The sequence below is a fragment of the Sycon ciliatum genome, chromosome 9, assembly GCF_964019385.1.
Source record: "Sycon ciliatum chromosome 9, ocSycCili1.1, whole genome shotgun sequence".
In the NCBI taxonomy this organism is placed as follows: Eukaryota; Metazoa; Porifera; class Calcarea; order Leucosolenida; family Sycettidae; genus Sycon; species Sycon ciliatum.
In genome coordinates, this window is record NC_088651.1 from 27,193,607 (window position 1) to 27,212,293 (window position 18,687).

At 44.3% G+C, this 18,687-nt stretch overlaps 1 protein-coding gene across 1 annotated transcript in view; it reads left to right on the forward strand.

The window, feature by feature from the left end:
- LOC135825192 (uncharacterized) overlaps positions 1-14,379 on the forward strand; it is a 38,505-nt gene extending 24,126 nt beyond the window's left edge. The window contains exons 13-15 of the mRNA XM_065337921.1: positions 10,689-10,775; positions 11,426-11,512; positions 13,027-14,379. Of these exons, the coding sequence (XP_065193993.1) occupies positions 10,689-10,775; positions 11,426-11,512; positions 13,027-13,461 (609 nt within the window). The 3' untranslated portion in view covers positions 13,462-14,379. The remainder of the gene's footprint in view (positions 1-10,688; positions 10,776-11,425; positions 11,513-13,026) is intronic.
- The last annotated feature ends 4,308 nt before the right edge of the window (positions 14,380-18,687 follow it).

Below are 18,687 nucleotides of genomic sequence, written 5' to 3' on the forward strand. Positions count from 1 at the left end.
TTTTTCGCATATATGAGACAAGTTTGTGTAACGTTAGTGTGACGCGGGGTATGCTGATTGGATGTGAGGTGGTGAGAGTATGCTGATTGGCCGATAACAATTAGTGGAAGGGATAAAGTAATGCGCTGCTTGTGCAGCGTAACCAAACACATGGTCTGTGGGAAACACCCTAGTAAAATAAATAAAATAATAATAACATGAATTGCCACCGGCACTTGAGAGACTCGAGCCCCGCCACCTTGTTCAAATCGGACTTGGTAGCTTCATACTGGAACTTAATCTTCTTCTTTTTGAGGTATGACCGTACAAAACGCGCTTGGATTTTTTCATTTTATTTTTTTATTTTTTATTTTTTTTGTTTTTTATTTTTTTCATTGCAACTTTTTTAGCAGATAGCAACTTTTTTAGCAGACTCGTGAAACAACGGTGAATCTGGAACGAATAAATGGTCCATGTCAAAGGCATGACGAGTCTCGAAGTCTTCACATTCACGATGGAACCTTGTCATGATTGACGCATTCCTTGATGGTGCGCACATGAAATCACCCTGGCTCATCTTTTCCAACTCCATTCTTTTCACATCCTGCAACCCATACCCTACTAGTATCAGTGGGGATGCTAGAATCAGAAGAGGCAAGGCAGCACTCTTCCGTGGATGTATTACTCGACACAACACCACCCATACTTGTTTTCTAGAAGTTTTGACTATAATGATATATTGCAGCAGGAAGTAGTATACAGTCAAATAGGATAGGATAAGAATGAATGATCAACTGTCTGATAAAGAATGCAGTTCATTAAAGACTTATTGGAAGGTCTCTACCAGCTGATCGTCATGTTGGACGGCGACACTGCATAATGATATGAAGCTCTCAGTTAGCTGTTTCAGTTCCGTGGTAGAAAGTGTCATGTGTGCGTCCAGAGAACGATGAAAACATCTAGGGTCCACGTTGATGCAGACGATTGGAGCAACAGCAAGACGTACCTTCAACGCTTGCTCGTCAATGTCGAGGGAGACTGCCCCGGGGTAGATGAAAACATCTTGTTCCACATCCAGTTCGAACCAGCTGGTCGGGACTAGCTTGCTTTCACCGTTGATGTACACCCGACATTGACCGTAGGACGAACGTGATGGGTAGAAGTTGGTCTTGATCTTCTCCACACGTCCTCTTCGGAGAGTGTCACGGAGCGATGGACAAGTCTTGATCAAGTTCGTAATGATGAACTCAGTGGACTCATTCAGTTCGATGTAAACCTGTCCTTGAGCATCTTTGCGAGCTGTTGCCGTACTACCACAGGCTGGTAGAGCTCCTGAAGGGAAGAACATCTTATAACCAGGCTTGTAGAAGGATCTACCTGATGACTTGTAGGACAGTTGCATGTCCTCCTGAAACCCATCTACCACAATCTCTTTGTGGAGCTTGGTAGGAGCAGGTGACACATAGCGACGCTTAGCCGGTACTGCCTTCGAAGAGAGCACAACTTGAGGAGGGTCAGCAGGAAGAGCGGAATTCTTCCTCACCCGCCGCTCGTATAGGTTATCCATCTTCCAGGAAGCGAAGGGAGAACAACTCATCAGCACTGTATTCGATGAACGAATGACTCGACTACAGGACAACCACCCGTATTTATACAAGGCAGAGACGGAGGCGGGTTGAAGTGATAAAATATGTGTCAGCTAGGTCAACCAATCACCATCAAGCCCGCCAAAAACATTTGACCACTCAGCATTGAGCCCACCAAAAACATTTGACCAACCAGCATCAAACCCGCCAAAAGCATTTTGTCCAATCAGCGGCATGCCCACCAAAATCATATCTCATCTTAAAGATTCCTTACATGATACCGCCACTTTAGTGAACTGATACAGTATGGAAATAAGATCAGAGTCAAACGTGTGCAAGTTCTGAATCACGTGATCAAGTGAATAGGTTTCCCAACAATAGGCATCAATCAATGATACCATAAGAGATGTATCAGATGGAGATAAAATCAGCAAATTCGTACGCAACGTGGACAGTTGAGAAGAAGACACCATCCTGGTCGACTCCATGAGACGCAGTACATATAGGAGTGGAAAATGCTGAGGAAGAGGTTTCATGATTCGACTGAACCTCAACCATGATACATTGCTACGAGGTAAGTAGGAACGCAGTTTACGTAGTACATCCACATTCGTATCGTATACTATGCAGGATAATGCTATAGCATAGTTTATACTCTTGTACAAAGAGGATTTTTTCATCGCAAGTATCTGCTCCCGAAGAGTGTGTACGCAAAGCTGATCGGATAAGAGTTCAGTTTTCGAAAGAAAATGCAAAAGATGACGATCCACACCGCTTAACCGCTCATGTACCGCGTAAGACTTCTTCATCAAACTACATCTCCTATGCACATCATCTTCAGTGAAGTAAATCACCGCCATGACAAGTCCACACGAAGAACACACGTATCTTCCTTCATGTAAAACATGATCAAGATGTTGACACTGTTTTTCCTCCCCGAATTGCTCTTCTTCTTCTTCTTCTTCTTCTTCTTCTTCTTCATCTTCATCCTTCTCATGAAGTCTCCTTTCACGTACATAAGCAGGTAAGATCTTAAATTCAGAATCCATCTTCACTCCTCACCAACATCCTCATTATGACACTATATCCAGCATGATATCTACTTTATATAACCAATCCTATCCAGGGTAATTATCAGGTACAACCATGGGGGTAGAGGACCTCGTACCCTCTCCGACGTGTCGGAGAGGGTATGAGGTCCTCTACAACCATGGTTGTACCTGATAATTACCCTGGATAGGATTGGTTATATAAAGTAGATATCATGCTGGATATAGTGTCATAATGAGGATGTTGGTGAGGAGTGAAGATGGATTCTGAATTTAAGATCTTACCTGCTTATGTACGTGAAAGGAGACTTCATGAGAAGGATGAAGATGAAGAAGAAGAAGAAGAAGAAGAAGAAGAGCAATTCGGGGAGGAAAAACAGTGTCAACATCTTGATCATGTTTTACATGAAGGAAGATACGTGTGTTCTTCGTGTGGACTTGTCATGGCGGTGATTTACTTCACTGAAGATGATGTGCATAGGAGATGTAGTTTGATGAAGAAGTCTTACGCGGTACATGAGCGGTTAAGCGGTGTGGATCGTCATCTTTTGCATTTTCTTTCGAAAACTGAACTCTTATCCGATCAGCTTTGCGTACACACTCTTCGGGAGCAGATACTTGCGATGAAAAAATCCTCTTTGTACAAGAGTATAAACTATGCTATAGCATTATCCTGCATAGTATACGATACGAATGTGGATGTACTACGTAAACTGCGTTCCTACTTACCTCGTAGCAATGTATCATGGTTGAGGTTCAGTCGAATCATGAAACCTCTTCCTCAGCATTTTCCACTCCTATATGTACTGCGTCTCATGGAGTCGACCAGGATGGTGTCTTCTTCTCAACTGTCCACGTTGCGTACGAATTTGCTGATTTTATCTCCATCTGATACATCTCTTATGGTATCATTGATTGATGCCTATTGTTGGGAAACCTATTCACTTGATCACGTGATTCAGAACTTGCACACGTTTGACTCTGATCTTATTTCCATACTGTATCAGTTCACTAAAGTGGCGGTATCATGTAAGGAATCTTTAAGATGAGATATGATTTTGGTGGGCATGCCGCTGATTGGACAAAATGCTTTTGGCGGGTTTGATGCTGGTTGGTCAAATGTTTTTGGTGGGCTCAATGCTGAGTGGTCAAATGTTTTTGGCGGGCTTGATGGTGATTGGTTGACCTAGCTGACACATATTTTATCACTTCAACCCGCCTCCGTCTCTGCCTTGTATAAATACGGGTGGTTGTCCTGTAGTCGAGTCATTCGTTCATCGAATACAGTGCTGATGAGTTGTTCTCCCTTCGCTTCCTGGAAGATGGATAACCTATACGAGCGGCGGGTGAGGAAGAATTCCGCTCTTCCTGCTGACCCTCCTCAAGTTGTGCTCTCTTCGAAGGCAGTACCGGCTAAGCGTCGCTATGTGTCACCTGCTCCTACCAAGCTCCACAAAGAGATTGTGGTAGATGGGTTTCAGGAGGACATGCAACTGTCCTACAAGTCATCAGGTAGATCCTTCTACAAGCCTGGTTATAAGATGTTCTTCCCTTCAGGAGCTCTACCAGCCTGTGGTAGTACGGCAACAGCTCGCAAAGATGCTCAAGGACAGGTTTACATCGAACTGAATGAGTCCACTGAGTTCATCATTACGAACTTGATCAAGACTTGTCCATCGCTCCGTGACACTCTCCGAAGAGGACGTGTGGAGAAGATCAAGACCAACTTCTACCCATCACGTTCGTCCTACGGTCAATGTCGGGTGTACATCAACGGTGAAAGCAAGCTAGTCCCGACCAGCTGGTTCGAACTGGATGTGGAACAAGATGTTTTCATCTACCCCGGGGCAGTCTCCCTCGACATTGACGAGCAAGCGTTGAAGGTACGTCTTGCTGTTGCTCCAATCGTCTGCATCAACGTGGACCCTAGATGTTTTCATCGTTCTCTGGACGCACACATGACACTTTCTACCACGGAACTGAAACAGCTAACTGAGAGCTTCATATCATTATGCAGTGTCGCCGTCCAACATGACGATCAGCTGGTAGAGACCTTCCAATAAGTCTTTAATGAACTGCATTCTTTATCAGACAGTTGATCATTCATTCTTATCCTATCCTATTTGACTGTATACTACTTCCTGCTGCAATATATCATTATAGTCAAAACTTCTAGAAAACAAGTATGGGTGGTGTTGTGTCGAGTAATACATCCACGGAAGAGTGCTGCCTTGCCTCTTCTGATTCTAGCATCCCCACTGATACTAGTAGGGTATGGGTTGCAGGATGTGAAAAGAATGGAGTTGGAAAAGATGAGCCAGGGTGATTTCATGTGCGCACCATCAAGGAATGCGTCAATCATGACAAGGTTCCATCGTGAATGTGAAGACTTCGAGACTCGTCATGCCTTTGACATGGACCATTTATTCGTTCCAGATTCACCGTTGTTTCACGAGTCTGCTAAAAAAAGTTGCTATCTGCTAAAAAAGTTGCAATGAAAAAAATAAAAAACAAAAAAAATAAAAAATAAAAAAATAAAATGAAAAAATCCAAGCGCGTTTTGTACGGTCATACCTCAAAAAGAAGAAGATTAAGTTCCAGTATGAAGCTACCAAGTCCGATTTGAACAAGGTGGCGGGGCTCGAGTCTCTCAAGTGCCGGTGGCAATTCATGTTATTATTATTTTATTTATTTTACTAGGGTGTTTCCCACAGACCATGTGTTTGGTTACGCTGCACAAGCAGCGCATTACTTTATCCCTTCCACTAATTGTTATCGGCCAATCAGCATACTCTCACCACCTCACATCCAATCAGCATACCCCGCGTCACACTAACGTTACACAAACTTGTCTCATATATGCGAAAAAATGGTACTGAATCATAGCAACATCCTCCTGGATAATGAACATAATAACGATTAAAACACAACAACCGACAACAACCGACAACAACCAACAACAACCAAAAACAGCCAACAACAGCCAACAACAACCAACAACAACCGACAACAACCGACAACAACCGACAACAACCGACAACAACATCCAACAACCAACAACAACTGACAACAACCAACTACAACCAACAACAACAACAACAAACGACAACAACCAACAACCGACAACAACAACCAACAACAACCAACAACAACCAACAACAACCAACAACAGCCAACAACAACCAACAACAACCAACAAGAACCGACAACAACCGACAACAACATCCAACAACCAACAACAACTGACAACAACCAACTACAACCAACAACAACACACAACAACAACCAACAACCGACAACAACAAACAACAACAACAACAACAACAACCAACAACAGCCAACAACAACCAACAACAACCAACAACAACGGACAACAACCGACAACAACCAACAACAACCAACACCAACCAACACCAACCAACAACAACACCCAACAACCGACAACAACACCCAACAATCGACAACAACACCCAACAACCGACAACAACACCCAACAACCGACAACAACCGACAACAACAACCAACAACAACCAACAACACCTGACAACAACCGACAACAACCAACAACGCCCAACAACAACCAACAACAACCAACAATAACCAACAACAACCGACAACAGCCGACAACAACATCCAACAGCCAACAACAACCCACAGCAATCAACAATAACAACCAACAACCGACAGCAACAACCAATAACAACCAACAACCGACAGCAACAACTAATAACAACATCAACAACGACGACGATAACGACGACACCAACCGACAACAACATCAACAACAACCAACAACAACCAACAGCAAACGACAACAACCGACAACAACCGACAGCAACAGCCACCAACAAAATCAACAACAACGACGATAACGACGACAACAACATCAACAATGACGACGACGATAACGACGACAACCACAACAGTGTCCGGTAATGTGTGGTAGAGAATGGCAGTCAGCCAGACTGAGTACAGTTGAACATGTATAATAATAATAACACATTTCGCGTAGTTGAGCACTAAATAAAGAAATTCAGTGTTTTTCCCACTTCTGTCTTGTGAGCATCATCAGCAAGGTGTAGTAGCTGCTGATACTGATTTGTCCTCGAGTGTCGAGCTGCACAGTTTCTTCCAGTCTGTCTTGTCCTCTGCTTGTTGCCGGCACCTGGAAAGGTCTTCCATGGTCTTCATGGGCACACCCAGCTTATTCAACTGAGCGAGCAGACTTGTGGCTAGAGTCAACCTTGGCCGCCCACGGGGTGCTTTGTTGCCCTTGTCCAAAGAGCCGCTCATGGCTACTTAGGGTGGCGTGTCCGTGTCCGTCTGTAGCACATGACTGGTCATTCGTAGTCGCCTACATGCAGCTGTGTCATGTATTACTACAAGAACTCAACCAAGTCCTCAGCAGTCATGGAGTAGCGGCAGGTTAGGCAAGTAGGGCTGGGGGCAGAACTGATCCACTCCTTGATGCAGTGGAAGTGAAATTCATGACCGCACTCCAACTTGGATAGAGGACGGTCCAGGGTATCCTGACAAATCACACAAATGGACTCATGACTTATTGCTGACGAGTCTACCTTAGTAGGCACTACATTGATGTACTGCAGCTCCATGGGGTGTATTGCCTGGTCTTGATGGTGGTCATCGTAATACACCCCGTTGAGGTACCACTGATAGACACCCTCCTCCTCCTGAGAGATGAAAGCAGGTCCATCTTCCCTATGCCGAAGGTTGTATCGGTACCACTCCCGTACACGATTGTTACCTTCCCTGCGTATCACCGCTGGCGCATTCTCCCTGTGGAGCCTTCCGTGGTGTAACCACCGTAGAATACAGCATGTGGCGTCACAATAACTGCAGGACCGCCGGCTCTAGACGCCGTTGAGGTAGTACTCGATGCTACCCCGTCCTATCCAAGCAGGTTCATTAACGCGATGAAGGCGACCTCCATAGCACCAGGCGGACACTCCCCTACTATCAACAAGAGCTGGTCCGTCCTCCCGATGGAGTCTACCATCGACGTGCCAAATTTCTTGCTGCGCGTTTTGATCTGCCAACTCCACAACAGTTCTTATTGGCGTCCGCCTTTCTATTAGTAAAGGACCCGTGGTGAGAGACCACGACCGGTCGTCCACGTCTACACCGAATGTATCAGCCATATCTATTTACTGAGAATAATGTAACAACTCCTCCACAAAACGCTTCTACAACTGACGTCTTCTTCATCCCCAGATAGGCGTTAGCCTTTGGGTAATCCTGAAATAAAGATTATTATTATTATCCTGGGTTTTTTTTCCTCTTGGTGGTTTTGGATAAGAGTTGAAAAGTCCAAAAGGTCAACTGATGACCTTTGCATTACTTGGTATGATTGGATTTTAGCGGGTGATGTCGGTATGCAGCTGGGGAGCGAATTCGACAGGAAGAAGGTAAAGGCCTTGCTTTGCGGTTCACACCTTCACTTCAGTATCATTACATTTACAGTATGGCGTTCACTTGCCACTGCGGTGTGGAACTGACAGGAGTTATACCCTTGTTTCAGCACCTGAGGCGGTGCGTCAAGCGCCGCCTCTTTCTTATAATATATTGTGACAAATGGTAAGTGTGCAGTGCTCCTAGCTCTCTCCCCCAACAAAAGAGCTCTATGACACTGTGCTTTCTGCGGTTTCTTTCGTTTTTACAGTGGAGAAAGGCTGGTGGGAGGCCAGGCCGTGGCCGCACACCTGGCGGGTGCGGCCCATCGAGCCCGTTACTGGGAGGGCCGGCAAGTCGGGCTGCTGTTGCAGTCCGACTACCGGGACGCCATGGAGCGTATCCGGACCCTGTAAGTAAGCACTGCTCTGTCTACATGTATACTTATCCCCCTCGTTATAGCGATACTTACTTGTTTCGTATCCTCTTGTCTTACCCTGCTTCCGTATTCGTGACACTAATAGTGTTTGTGTGCGCTCATGCTTGGTTATACAGATGATGATGATGTATGTATGAAGGTCTGGAGCTAGCTGCCGTCTTCGGGATGTGCCATTTGTTTTCAAAATTATTTGTAAGTACTTGGAACAGGCGTAGTGTAGTAACTGTGTATGCAGTGTAGTAACAGTGTGTAGTGTTTTGTGATGGTCCTGAGCGGTCGTAATGTGTTTTGTGATGGTCCTGAGCAGTCGTAATGTGTTGGGCTACTGAAGTACACTGCATGAAGGGGTATGCGTGGGTGCTTCGACATATTCTCGTGCTTCCTAAACCCTAGATACGTGTATAGCACTATAACCTAGATGTGTGTGTGTGTGTGTGTGTGTGTGTGTGTGTGCCCGCGCATGCGTGCGTGTGCGTGCATTGTGTTCTCTTCTACAGACTCATCCAAGTCCATTTAAATAAAAGTGCATTATAGTAAACAGTATTGTGTTTTGTTACAGTGAATATGTGGGGAATGGTGGATATGCCTTAGTGTGACTGGATACCCGCGGGTTGTGACTCTTTGCTGGTCACTCTGGATTCTCCAGTATAGATTCGATGCAGTGCAGAGGGGATTTGTGGTGCGTAGCAACACTGCTTCACTGTGACACCCCTTCAATAATTGTTTTAATGCATGATACTCCGGGCGTAGCCGGTTGATTCTAACTGTATCCTGATCAAAATAGAAATTTGCATCTAATGGACCTGCATGGACAGTAGGCATTTCCCTAATCGGCCGGGCGAAAAATTCGCCGAAAAACAGTGGTTTTGAAGAAATTACCCATCTTTTCGCCGAATTTTCAAAAATTCGCATGTTGAATTCCCCGAAAACCGATGCTTCAGTGCTTCAACAGGGTGTATGTAAATGTACTTGACGTAATGGGAGCGGTGACTTCAAGTACTATGTTGAGCCGAATTCTGATCTTGGAGCTCATAATATGGCCGAATTTGAACATTCTCGATCGAAAAGCCGATTAGGTATGCTCTGTATGGGCAACTTGTCAATCAGTGCACATCTACGATGTGCAAATAAAACGAATGCACGGAACGTGAACTTGTTTGCTGCACATCTACGAAGTGCGAATCATGGAGTAGTATAATGACACGTGTACTAGTCCACCTTGTGTTGCACTGCGTCTTTTCCGCAGGGCCACTGAAGGTCACACGCTCCGCGTGCGTATGCGCGCATGCGCAATATGTCACTGCACATCTACGATGTGCAAATCAGGGAGTAGTACGTATTTTACTACTCCCCAGTGCGAATGCACCGAACGTGCACAAGTGCACGTTCGCCACGGAAAAGAACCTTTATGGCACATTTATGGCATGCCAGGGGTCAAAGGTCAAACTCTGGGGGGTCCCGGGGCCAGACCAAGCACGACCGACACAGTGTGCCTTATTTGGCCCAAAGGTCAAAGGTCAAAAAGTGTGCCAGAACCTGCCCCGCACTTACTACTATCCAAGCCTGTGTGTGTAAATGTAACCTATCCGATTGAAAATATCTTAAACCTTTGTGAGATTCAGTCAGGCTGAAACTTTAATCGCAGACTCAGCTACTAAAAACGTGATACGTGAGCACACATGTACAGCGCAGTAGGAAGTCGTTGTTTCTAAACACTAGGATGTCAGTAAGGATTTGACTTCGTGATGTCATGACCAAGTCTCCATTGAACTCACGTGATTTTCCTGTAGAAAGTTGAATCAGTTCACAGTACTCAGGCTAATTTAATATCAGTCGAGTTTTCGGAGGATCTGCGCCTTGATCCTTGAAGGGTGGTGTCGTTCCTACGGATGCGGAAAACTCGGTTTCCAACCGAGTCTCACGCAATTTTTGTTTGGGAAGATCCCACACCTACGTCGTTCGTGAGACAATAGAATTGTGAGAGTAGCGTAACTTTTGACCTCTCGAAAGAGCAGCCACAGGACCCGGTGTCTGCATTGAATAACGCTAAAGAGTACTTTCTCCCATGAGCTTAAGCTGACGGAAATGATCCAAATCGGCAGCTAGGCAATGAACACTTTGGCATGCTCAGACAACCTGAGTGAGTGTGTAGTCAAGCTAGCTCTGGGCAAGCAAATTCCTGGTATATTTGAGTCTAATTCATTTTACTTGAACTCCTTCTCACAGACCAAGCAACACCTCAGGAACATGCAGCTACATTCTGCTCAACAGTTTGCTGCAATCAATGTCACTTTGACGGAGGAAGGACAGAAGGTAGGAAAGCAATGCAGTGTTTCCATATGCAAGGTGCATGCCGTACGGCTTGCGTGGGATTCTGTTATTGAGAGCAGATCAAGGGGCATAGGTCACAGCTCCTTGTAGCAGATGATACTCGAGTAGATCAGAACTGCAATAATGTGCTGGATGGAAATCTCTATCACTGCACCCGTGCGTTCCATAAATCCAGGCCAAGAGATCATAATCAACCATGAGTCACAACAGAGTTGCCACAATCCTTCCAAGCAGAAGTTAATGCTCAATTGGTCAAAAGGGCAACAACTCACCCGACTGCTTGCACAGATGGCAGGACAAGATTTTACCTAACGCCAAACTAAAAAATGAAATCAGTCAGAGCACACATTCTGTAGTTTTGTCCAGATATCCAGAGATACAGTCATGTACGTTCCAAATGACAGTCTGGCTCAAGTCATCAAACATCGACTTTTTCACATACTCTTTGGCCTTTCATATATTACAGAATGACAGTGTCTATTATGCAACTTAAATCCTCGAACTGGAACATGCACATATTTATCTAGGTGTCTGTACTTCATGCCAGTATTAAAAATGAATGAGAATATTTGAAAAACATCGGAGAAAAGGGTTAGTGTCTATCTGATCATTTTTCAAATATTTTCCAACAGACGAAGCAACATTTCAAGTCAATGAAGCAACATTCTGTTGAGCAGCTTGCATCGATCAATGCTACTCTGCAGGAGGAAAGAAAGAAGGTTAGTTAAGCATTTCTGTCATGCACTGTAATAAATACACGCAATAAGACTTAGAAGTGCTGTCCTGGAAATGAATTACGAGACCTCGGCGTCTAATCGATTCAAGTGTCTAGCCTCAGAGGGCGAGATTAGAGTCAAGAGAGTCCAAAAAGGAGAGCCCTAATTGGTTTGTACGGGGGAGGGGTAGCTTTGTTCGAAGGCTGTTGAAGGCTTGAAGCAGGTTTAAATGAGATGCAGAGTAGACTTGATACCGGCAGGTGATCGGATGATATGTTGATTCGAATAATTATGTCAGCAAAAAAACTTATATACATTTTCTTCCAAGCTCATTTTGAAGGCATGCTCTGTTTTCCCGAGTCAACTGGTGCAGACTATGCCCTTTGTTAGTGAATGTTGAAATGAGGGATCTGCTTTGCGAGCTTTTTTCCACAGTCGTAGTCGTAACCTATATTCGATAAAACCACAATTTTTTCCACAACTTTATTTGTAATTGTACAATGTCTCGTGGTTGTTACTGCTGCGTGTACCAGTTCCAACTTAGTTCCATGATTATTCCAAGAGAACGACAACCCAAACATGCCATGAATCAGGTTATAAAGAGTGAAACACAACTACAGAACCAATGAGAACGCTCAACAGGAAACGAACTGGCAGTGGCAAGAAGTGAACAAACTGTACCTACATGTATATGTGCATATATGTGACAATATCAAAGAGTTGCAATTTCAAATTTGGACTTCACGGAGAATATCAAAGTATTAGGAAACCGGAAACCAGAGGCATGTGGCCTCTGGTTTCCTAATAATATCAAAGAGGATAACAATAAGATTGTGACAGTTTGGCAGTTGTTGTGTAAACTGTTCCACTGGGCGTCTCCACTGCCTACACACAGTTTTCCTGGCTTGTGTTTAACAGTTTCATGATGGGATACGGCTGGGAGAGATTGGTAGGCTGTTTCATCCACTTTCTCTTAGGCATAACTGGGTATTACTTCAGAAGTATTGTTTTACCTGTCTCCCAGCTGTCTCTCGTCTCTCTCTCTATACCTGAGTGTAAATAAACAAAAAGAGTAAAAGGTTTTTCATTTGACCCTACGAGACCACACGACGCTTGCAGACAACAGCACCAACAGTTCACCAGCCACACTCCAAGAAAGCAAGTAGTATTACTCCTGACAAGTCTTGTTTCGTTCCATAAAGATGACGGGAAACTCATCAGAGGAGAAGCAGTTGTTTTCGTGGAGTGTGGCGAGAGAACTGTGCGTGCTGTTGTCTGCATTCGTCGTGTGGTCTCGTCGGGTCAAATGAAAAACCTATAAATACTATTTGACGGACCTATGGAAGATGGCAACAAAGAATTAAACAAAAATAGTATATTGTCGTGTCCACTCCCTAAATGGAACTCACGACGGCCGTTAACACCCAGTAAGCCCTATGTCTGGGTTTGCAAGCAGTGAAAATGGCTTTCAACATCGTACTGTGCATGTTTGTAATCTCTTTCTATGTCATTTTCAGTGCGGTATTGTATCATGGAAGACATTTACAATGGAGATATCTACTAGTGGCTTTCGATACTGGTTCAGTGGAGTCGTGTTCAACAAGACTAGACCTGACACTGTTATCAGAGTGGTGTACACAACCTCTATTGGATTTAAGCATGGGACCCATGACTGGCATTGTGTGAAGGTGTCAGTGCGTATCAACGGCAGTGACTGTTCAGACCCAGCCCCGATCAGAAGTGGAAGCTCTAGTAATTCACACCACCATCACATCTATGCTGGTGTTGTGAGTGGTATATGTCATATCAACATTTCAGGTCCGCTGTCCTTCTCTACACACATAGATGCACAATGCACTACATCCAACGCTTACCTGGGTTACTACCCTGGTGCAGGTACCCTCACATCCACTCTGCATATCGAAGAACTTTGCAATAATCAACAGAACTAGAAGTTTGCCTCTCCATACCCCCCCCCCCCAACTTATCTCTCCCTCTTACCATCTTTGTATCAATCTAGTTGGTACTTGTGTTTGGTAGTCGCCCTGGGGCTGACACTTGCAGTTAGAACACTCAACCTTTTAAAGGTGTACTGAAGAAGCTACTTTAACAGGCAGATATGAGCACACAAGTACAGAAAGGTCTACTTGCACTTGTACTACCGGTACTACAGTATACTTCTTGTCATTTCTTTTTAACACTCAACTTGTTTCCTGTTTCTTCTACAGCTTACTCCTTCGTTTGAACTTTCTTTCTATCCATCCACTCTATCCTCCCCCGCCGTTTAGGAGCTGCATTTGACGCATGATCATGGGGTGGTGGCGTCCCACGGAAGCGGAAAGGTAGTTCTTGACCAGGGAGTTGTACGACTCCTTGTTCTTGACCTGCCCGGTACGCGAACCCGTCGATTTTTTTATTGTATCCACCCACTCTATCCTATACATCCTAACCAGCCTCCCCTTGCCAAGTTGGATCTTTACTGAAACTTCACCTGTGCATTCTATTATCTTTCCCGTACCAACACCGCACAGCACGAGTACATGTACTTGTATGTATTTTTGTATCTATGTTCCTCTACGTCTCAACAATACCCGCAATCAGTTTCAAATGCATCTACATGTACATGTATGCTGCCAGTGTAAAATACTGTATTTCGTAATGAATACAATGAACTCTATGCCTTTCTATTTCGGCTATCATACAATTGTTCTTTAGTCACTGTAGAAACGTGTTTAGTCCTTCACTACCCCATTTCAAATAGAATCTCTTCCAAATATGCACCCATGAGGGCGTCATTAGCTGTTTTACGTTTCTCTGTCCTAATCTTCATGTAATTTTCAGTTTCCAGAAGAACTGTTCACAAAGTAAGATTCACAGTGGACTCGGATGGAGATCCAGGGGTGCTTTACAGAAATTTAATGACCAAGGGACTGCAAGTTATGCTATAATGTCCACTAACACCACCATTTACTTGACAATCAGCTCATGCGATAACATTGCACGACACTGACCGACGGTGCTGACCTTCTACAACTAACACTAGTGTCAGTGTCGTGCAATGGTATCGCATGAACTGATTGTCAAGTACATGTCCAGTAAAACCTGTCAAGGCGACCACTCGGATAAGGCGACCACCTGTCCCAGAAGACCACTTTAGCCAGAACCAAGGGATGCTATTTCCAGTCAAATGACCCTGGATAAGCAGACCACCTGGTAACAGAGACCGGAATTTGAAGGTCCCCTGAGTGGTCGTCTTACACAGGTTTCACTCTAACTAATACACTGTACATGTAGAGGTAAGACATTGTATACGAAAATCAATGGAGTGATTTGGTTTGACAGAAAAATATCGTTGTTAGGGTAATATCGTTATAGGAGTTATCATTATAAGGGTAGGTCGACTGTACATGTAGATGTACAAGTACAATCATGTTGCTAGATTGACAGCATGAAACAAGGTGGAGGACACCTTGTTTGGAAGCAGTGACCTTACTACAACCATCCACGGTTGGCAGAGCCCCGGTCCGTTGGGACCATCTGAACCATTATGAGTCTTGAACCCGGTTCTGACCCTCATTACGCTTGGGGAGTTTTTAGACCTCTCCTAACAATACACGACTGACGTTAGGAGAAGTGTCAGAACTCCCCTAGTATAATGAGGATCAGAACCTTGGGCTCTACCAACCGTGGATGGTTGTAGTAAGGTCACTGTTTCCGAACTAAAATTTAATAGTGGTTGCGACTTCGGCGATGATTTGTAAGAAAGGGTTTGCTCCCCACACTGGAGCTCGCGCTATTCCGCCGACTTTACTCCACACTTGACTGACTCACGACTGCCATCCAGAGCACACGAGAAGTCCATCGAACCTTAGGCATCCAAGCAATGCATGGCATTGTGTGAAGTTATCAGTGCGTATCAACGGCAGTGACTGTTCAGACCCAGCCCCGATCAGAAGTGGAAGCTCTAGTACTTTCAGACCACTATCAAATTCATGCTGGTGTTGTGAGTGGTATTTGCGATATCAACACTTCAGGTCCACTGTACTTCTCTACACACATACCGGCACAACGCTATACATCCAGCTATTACCTGGGTTACTACAATGGTGGAGGCACCATCACATCCACTCTGCATATCGAAGAACTTTGCAATAATCAACAGGACTAGACGTTTGCCTCCCAATCCGTCTGCCCCCCCCTCTCCCCCCCCCCCCCTCTACTCTCTCTCTCCCCCTTTCCATCTGTGTAACAATCTAGTAGTGTTTACTGTTGTCTGGTAGTCTTCCTGAGGCAGGCAACACGGCGTTAGAATATACAAGTTGTTCCCCGTTTTTCTACATTGTATTCTGTCTATTGATCTTTCTATCTGTCCACTCTATCTACTTTGGAATATCCATTTTATCTAATCACTCAATCTATCCCTAATATCTATCCATTCTTTCTATCTGCATGTACCTACGTATGTGTGTATGTCGTACCTATGTATGTACGTATGACGTACCTACATTGTATGTATGAATGTTGTTCTACATCTCAAAACTACCACAATTCGTTTTTAACTGCACTTCTGTTGCCAGGGTGCAATGCTTTCCTTGTAATGCACATGATTGACTCTACTTTTGTGGGACACGCGGTTGTTACAACAGCGTCCTTAGTAAGGGACTCGCAATGTACCACATTTTTCATCTGCTCCTTTCTATTTCGGTTAGAATACACTTGCTCTGTAGTCAATGCAGAAACGTTTTCAATGCTTCACTACCCCACTTCAATTTTAAAAACGTCTTCCATTTTGTGCTCATGACGTCATCATCAGCTGTTCGGCATCTCTTTGTCCTATTCTTCATGTAATTTGCTGTTTACAAAGTAACATTTACATTGTGTGAAACGTTTCAGCCCGAAATCAAAGGAAATGGATTCTGGTCATGAGAGTATTTGTACTGTTATTGCACTTGGCATTCAGGGTCAAAGTAAGTAACCAAATATTCAATTTGCTGTCACCCTGTGGGGTATGGTGAGTTCTGATCTGCAGACAATCAGTGCTCTATTCTCGCCTACGTACCACACGGTGAATTTCCGCGCCAAGACGTTGTTGGATTTGGAAAAGTGAAGCGTTATACATTGTGTGAGGGGGAGATTTGGAGTTAAAGTTCATAACGAGACATAATTCGAATATTGAGCCAGTTAATACAATACATGTACACTGTAGTCTTGCTCTTGTAGCAGTTGAGTACTCTTGTTTGAGGTAGTGACTTTGCTGTTTGCATTATGCAGAGCTCATTGACTTGTCAGTTTGAGCATTCCGGCAAGGTACGTTCGGGCCTGTTTTAAATCTGGCTTTGGAAATTCAATTTTTCATTGCTATCAGGTTCCGCCTCATTTTCTCTGTGCTGCTCTGATGAGTCTGCAAAGGACGAAACAGTTCTGTCCGTAGAATTTAAAAGTATTTCGCTCCTACTCTTGACGTTGTAGCAGTTGACCACTCTCGTGTGGGGTAGTAACTTTGTTGTTTGCGCTATGCAGAGCTCACTGCCTTGTCAGTTTGAGCACTTCGGCAAGGTACGTTCGGGCCTGGTTGAAATCTGGCTTTTGGAAATTTGCATTTCATTACAACCAGGCAGGCATAGTGGGTTGGTCAAAGACCATGATTGAGATACGAGAGGTACCTGGCTCAAGTCCTGCCTGGGAGCGGTTTTTCCAGCCGTGCTGCTACCCACAGTCAACTTGGAACTTGTGGCCAGGCACAAGTGGTACATGGATGCAGCTAATGGGGTCGTTTTCGGCACTTGTGCCAGTGGTTGTGAGACTTACCCACTCACCCTCGCCGTTAGGCGCTGCATCTGCCGCTAGGGTTTATCGGGTGTTAGCGGCCGTCGTGAGTTCGCTTCGGGAACGGATGCGATAATTTACTTGATTTTTTTTACTTTATTACCGGTATCTGGTTCTGCCTAATTTTCTCTGTTCTGCGCCGTTGATTCCACAAAGGACGAAACAGTTCTGTCCGCAGATTCAGTAACTACTTGAAATACAACATTATGTATCCACATTTTCCTGGTCTGGCAGCGATACATGTATGAGCATGCCAAGGACAATTGCCAGGTGGTTGTTAGAATTGTATGCGACAACAAATTGAGACGAGCACGTAGGTTCAAACCAATACATTTGCTCCCTAGCTAACTAAGACGATTGTAACGCAGAGAGTTGAGCCTTTTTTTAAGTTGCACCAGCACTACCGAAGCATAATAGTGACAGTTTTGAAAGGTCACGTGTTAGGTGTGGTGGAGTTTCACCAGAACATGTACGTCAAACTACAATACATAGCATGTAGCATGTGTTGCAATGCTGAGACTTACAATACATAGCATGTAGCATGTGTTGCAATGCTGAGACTTACAATGCAGCACTGGATTCAAGTTACAGTGGATCCAAGTGTCAGGCCTCCGGCCTTTAACGACGTACGTTTGCATGCACATGCCCATGCACGTGTAACATATTTTACTTACAAAATAAACAAAAGTGTTCGACAACATTCAAATCCACGTTCTAAAATAACAAAATGAGTTTAGATCACCACGGCAAAATCTGGACAGTACTAACGTTACTTACAGGAATGGACTCGGACGGAGAACCAAGGATTGATTTATAGAAGAAAGAAAGGACCAAGGAACTACAAGTTACACTATAATGTCCACTAACACCACCTCCTTATGTGTTATTTCTCTAACTTAGAGCCTTCCAAGTTGGAAGGCTGTTGGAGTGCGCATCCAAGATGTGCTAGAGTTGTTAGCCTGTTAGTTATAGAACGTCAGTACCGTCTGTCAGTGTCGTGCAATGTTATCGCATTTGCTGATTGCTTAGTAACTGGTGGACATTATAGCGTAACTTGTACTTCCTTGGTTCTTTTTCTTCTTCTATAAATTAGTGCTACTTACATTCAAGAATGAAGTACATGTACTTGAAGTACACGCACAGTGCTAGAACTGGTAATAGTGGCACAGCAGTAACAGACAACAGGTATTTGCTATGGATGATCGCATCCTTCAGCGCTGAGGAGAAGGAGGACATGTAACACGAGGGTCATCTTCTTTTGAGTTGTGTCCCCAACTGGAAGCATCATTCATCATTTTCATGTGAAAGCATTCATTCAGCATTCATCTAAAAGAGAAGGAAACAAATGGGAA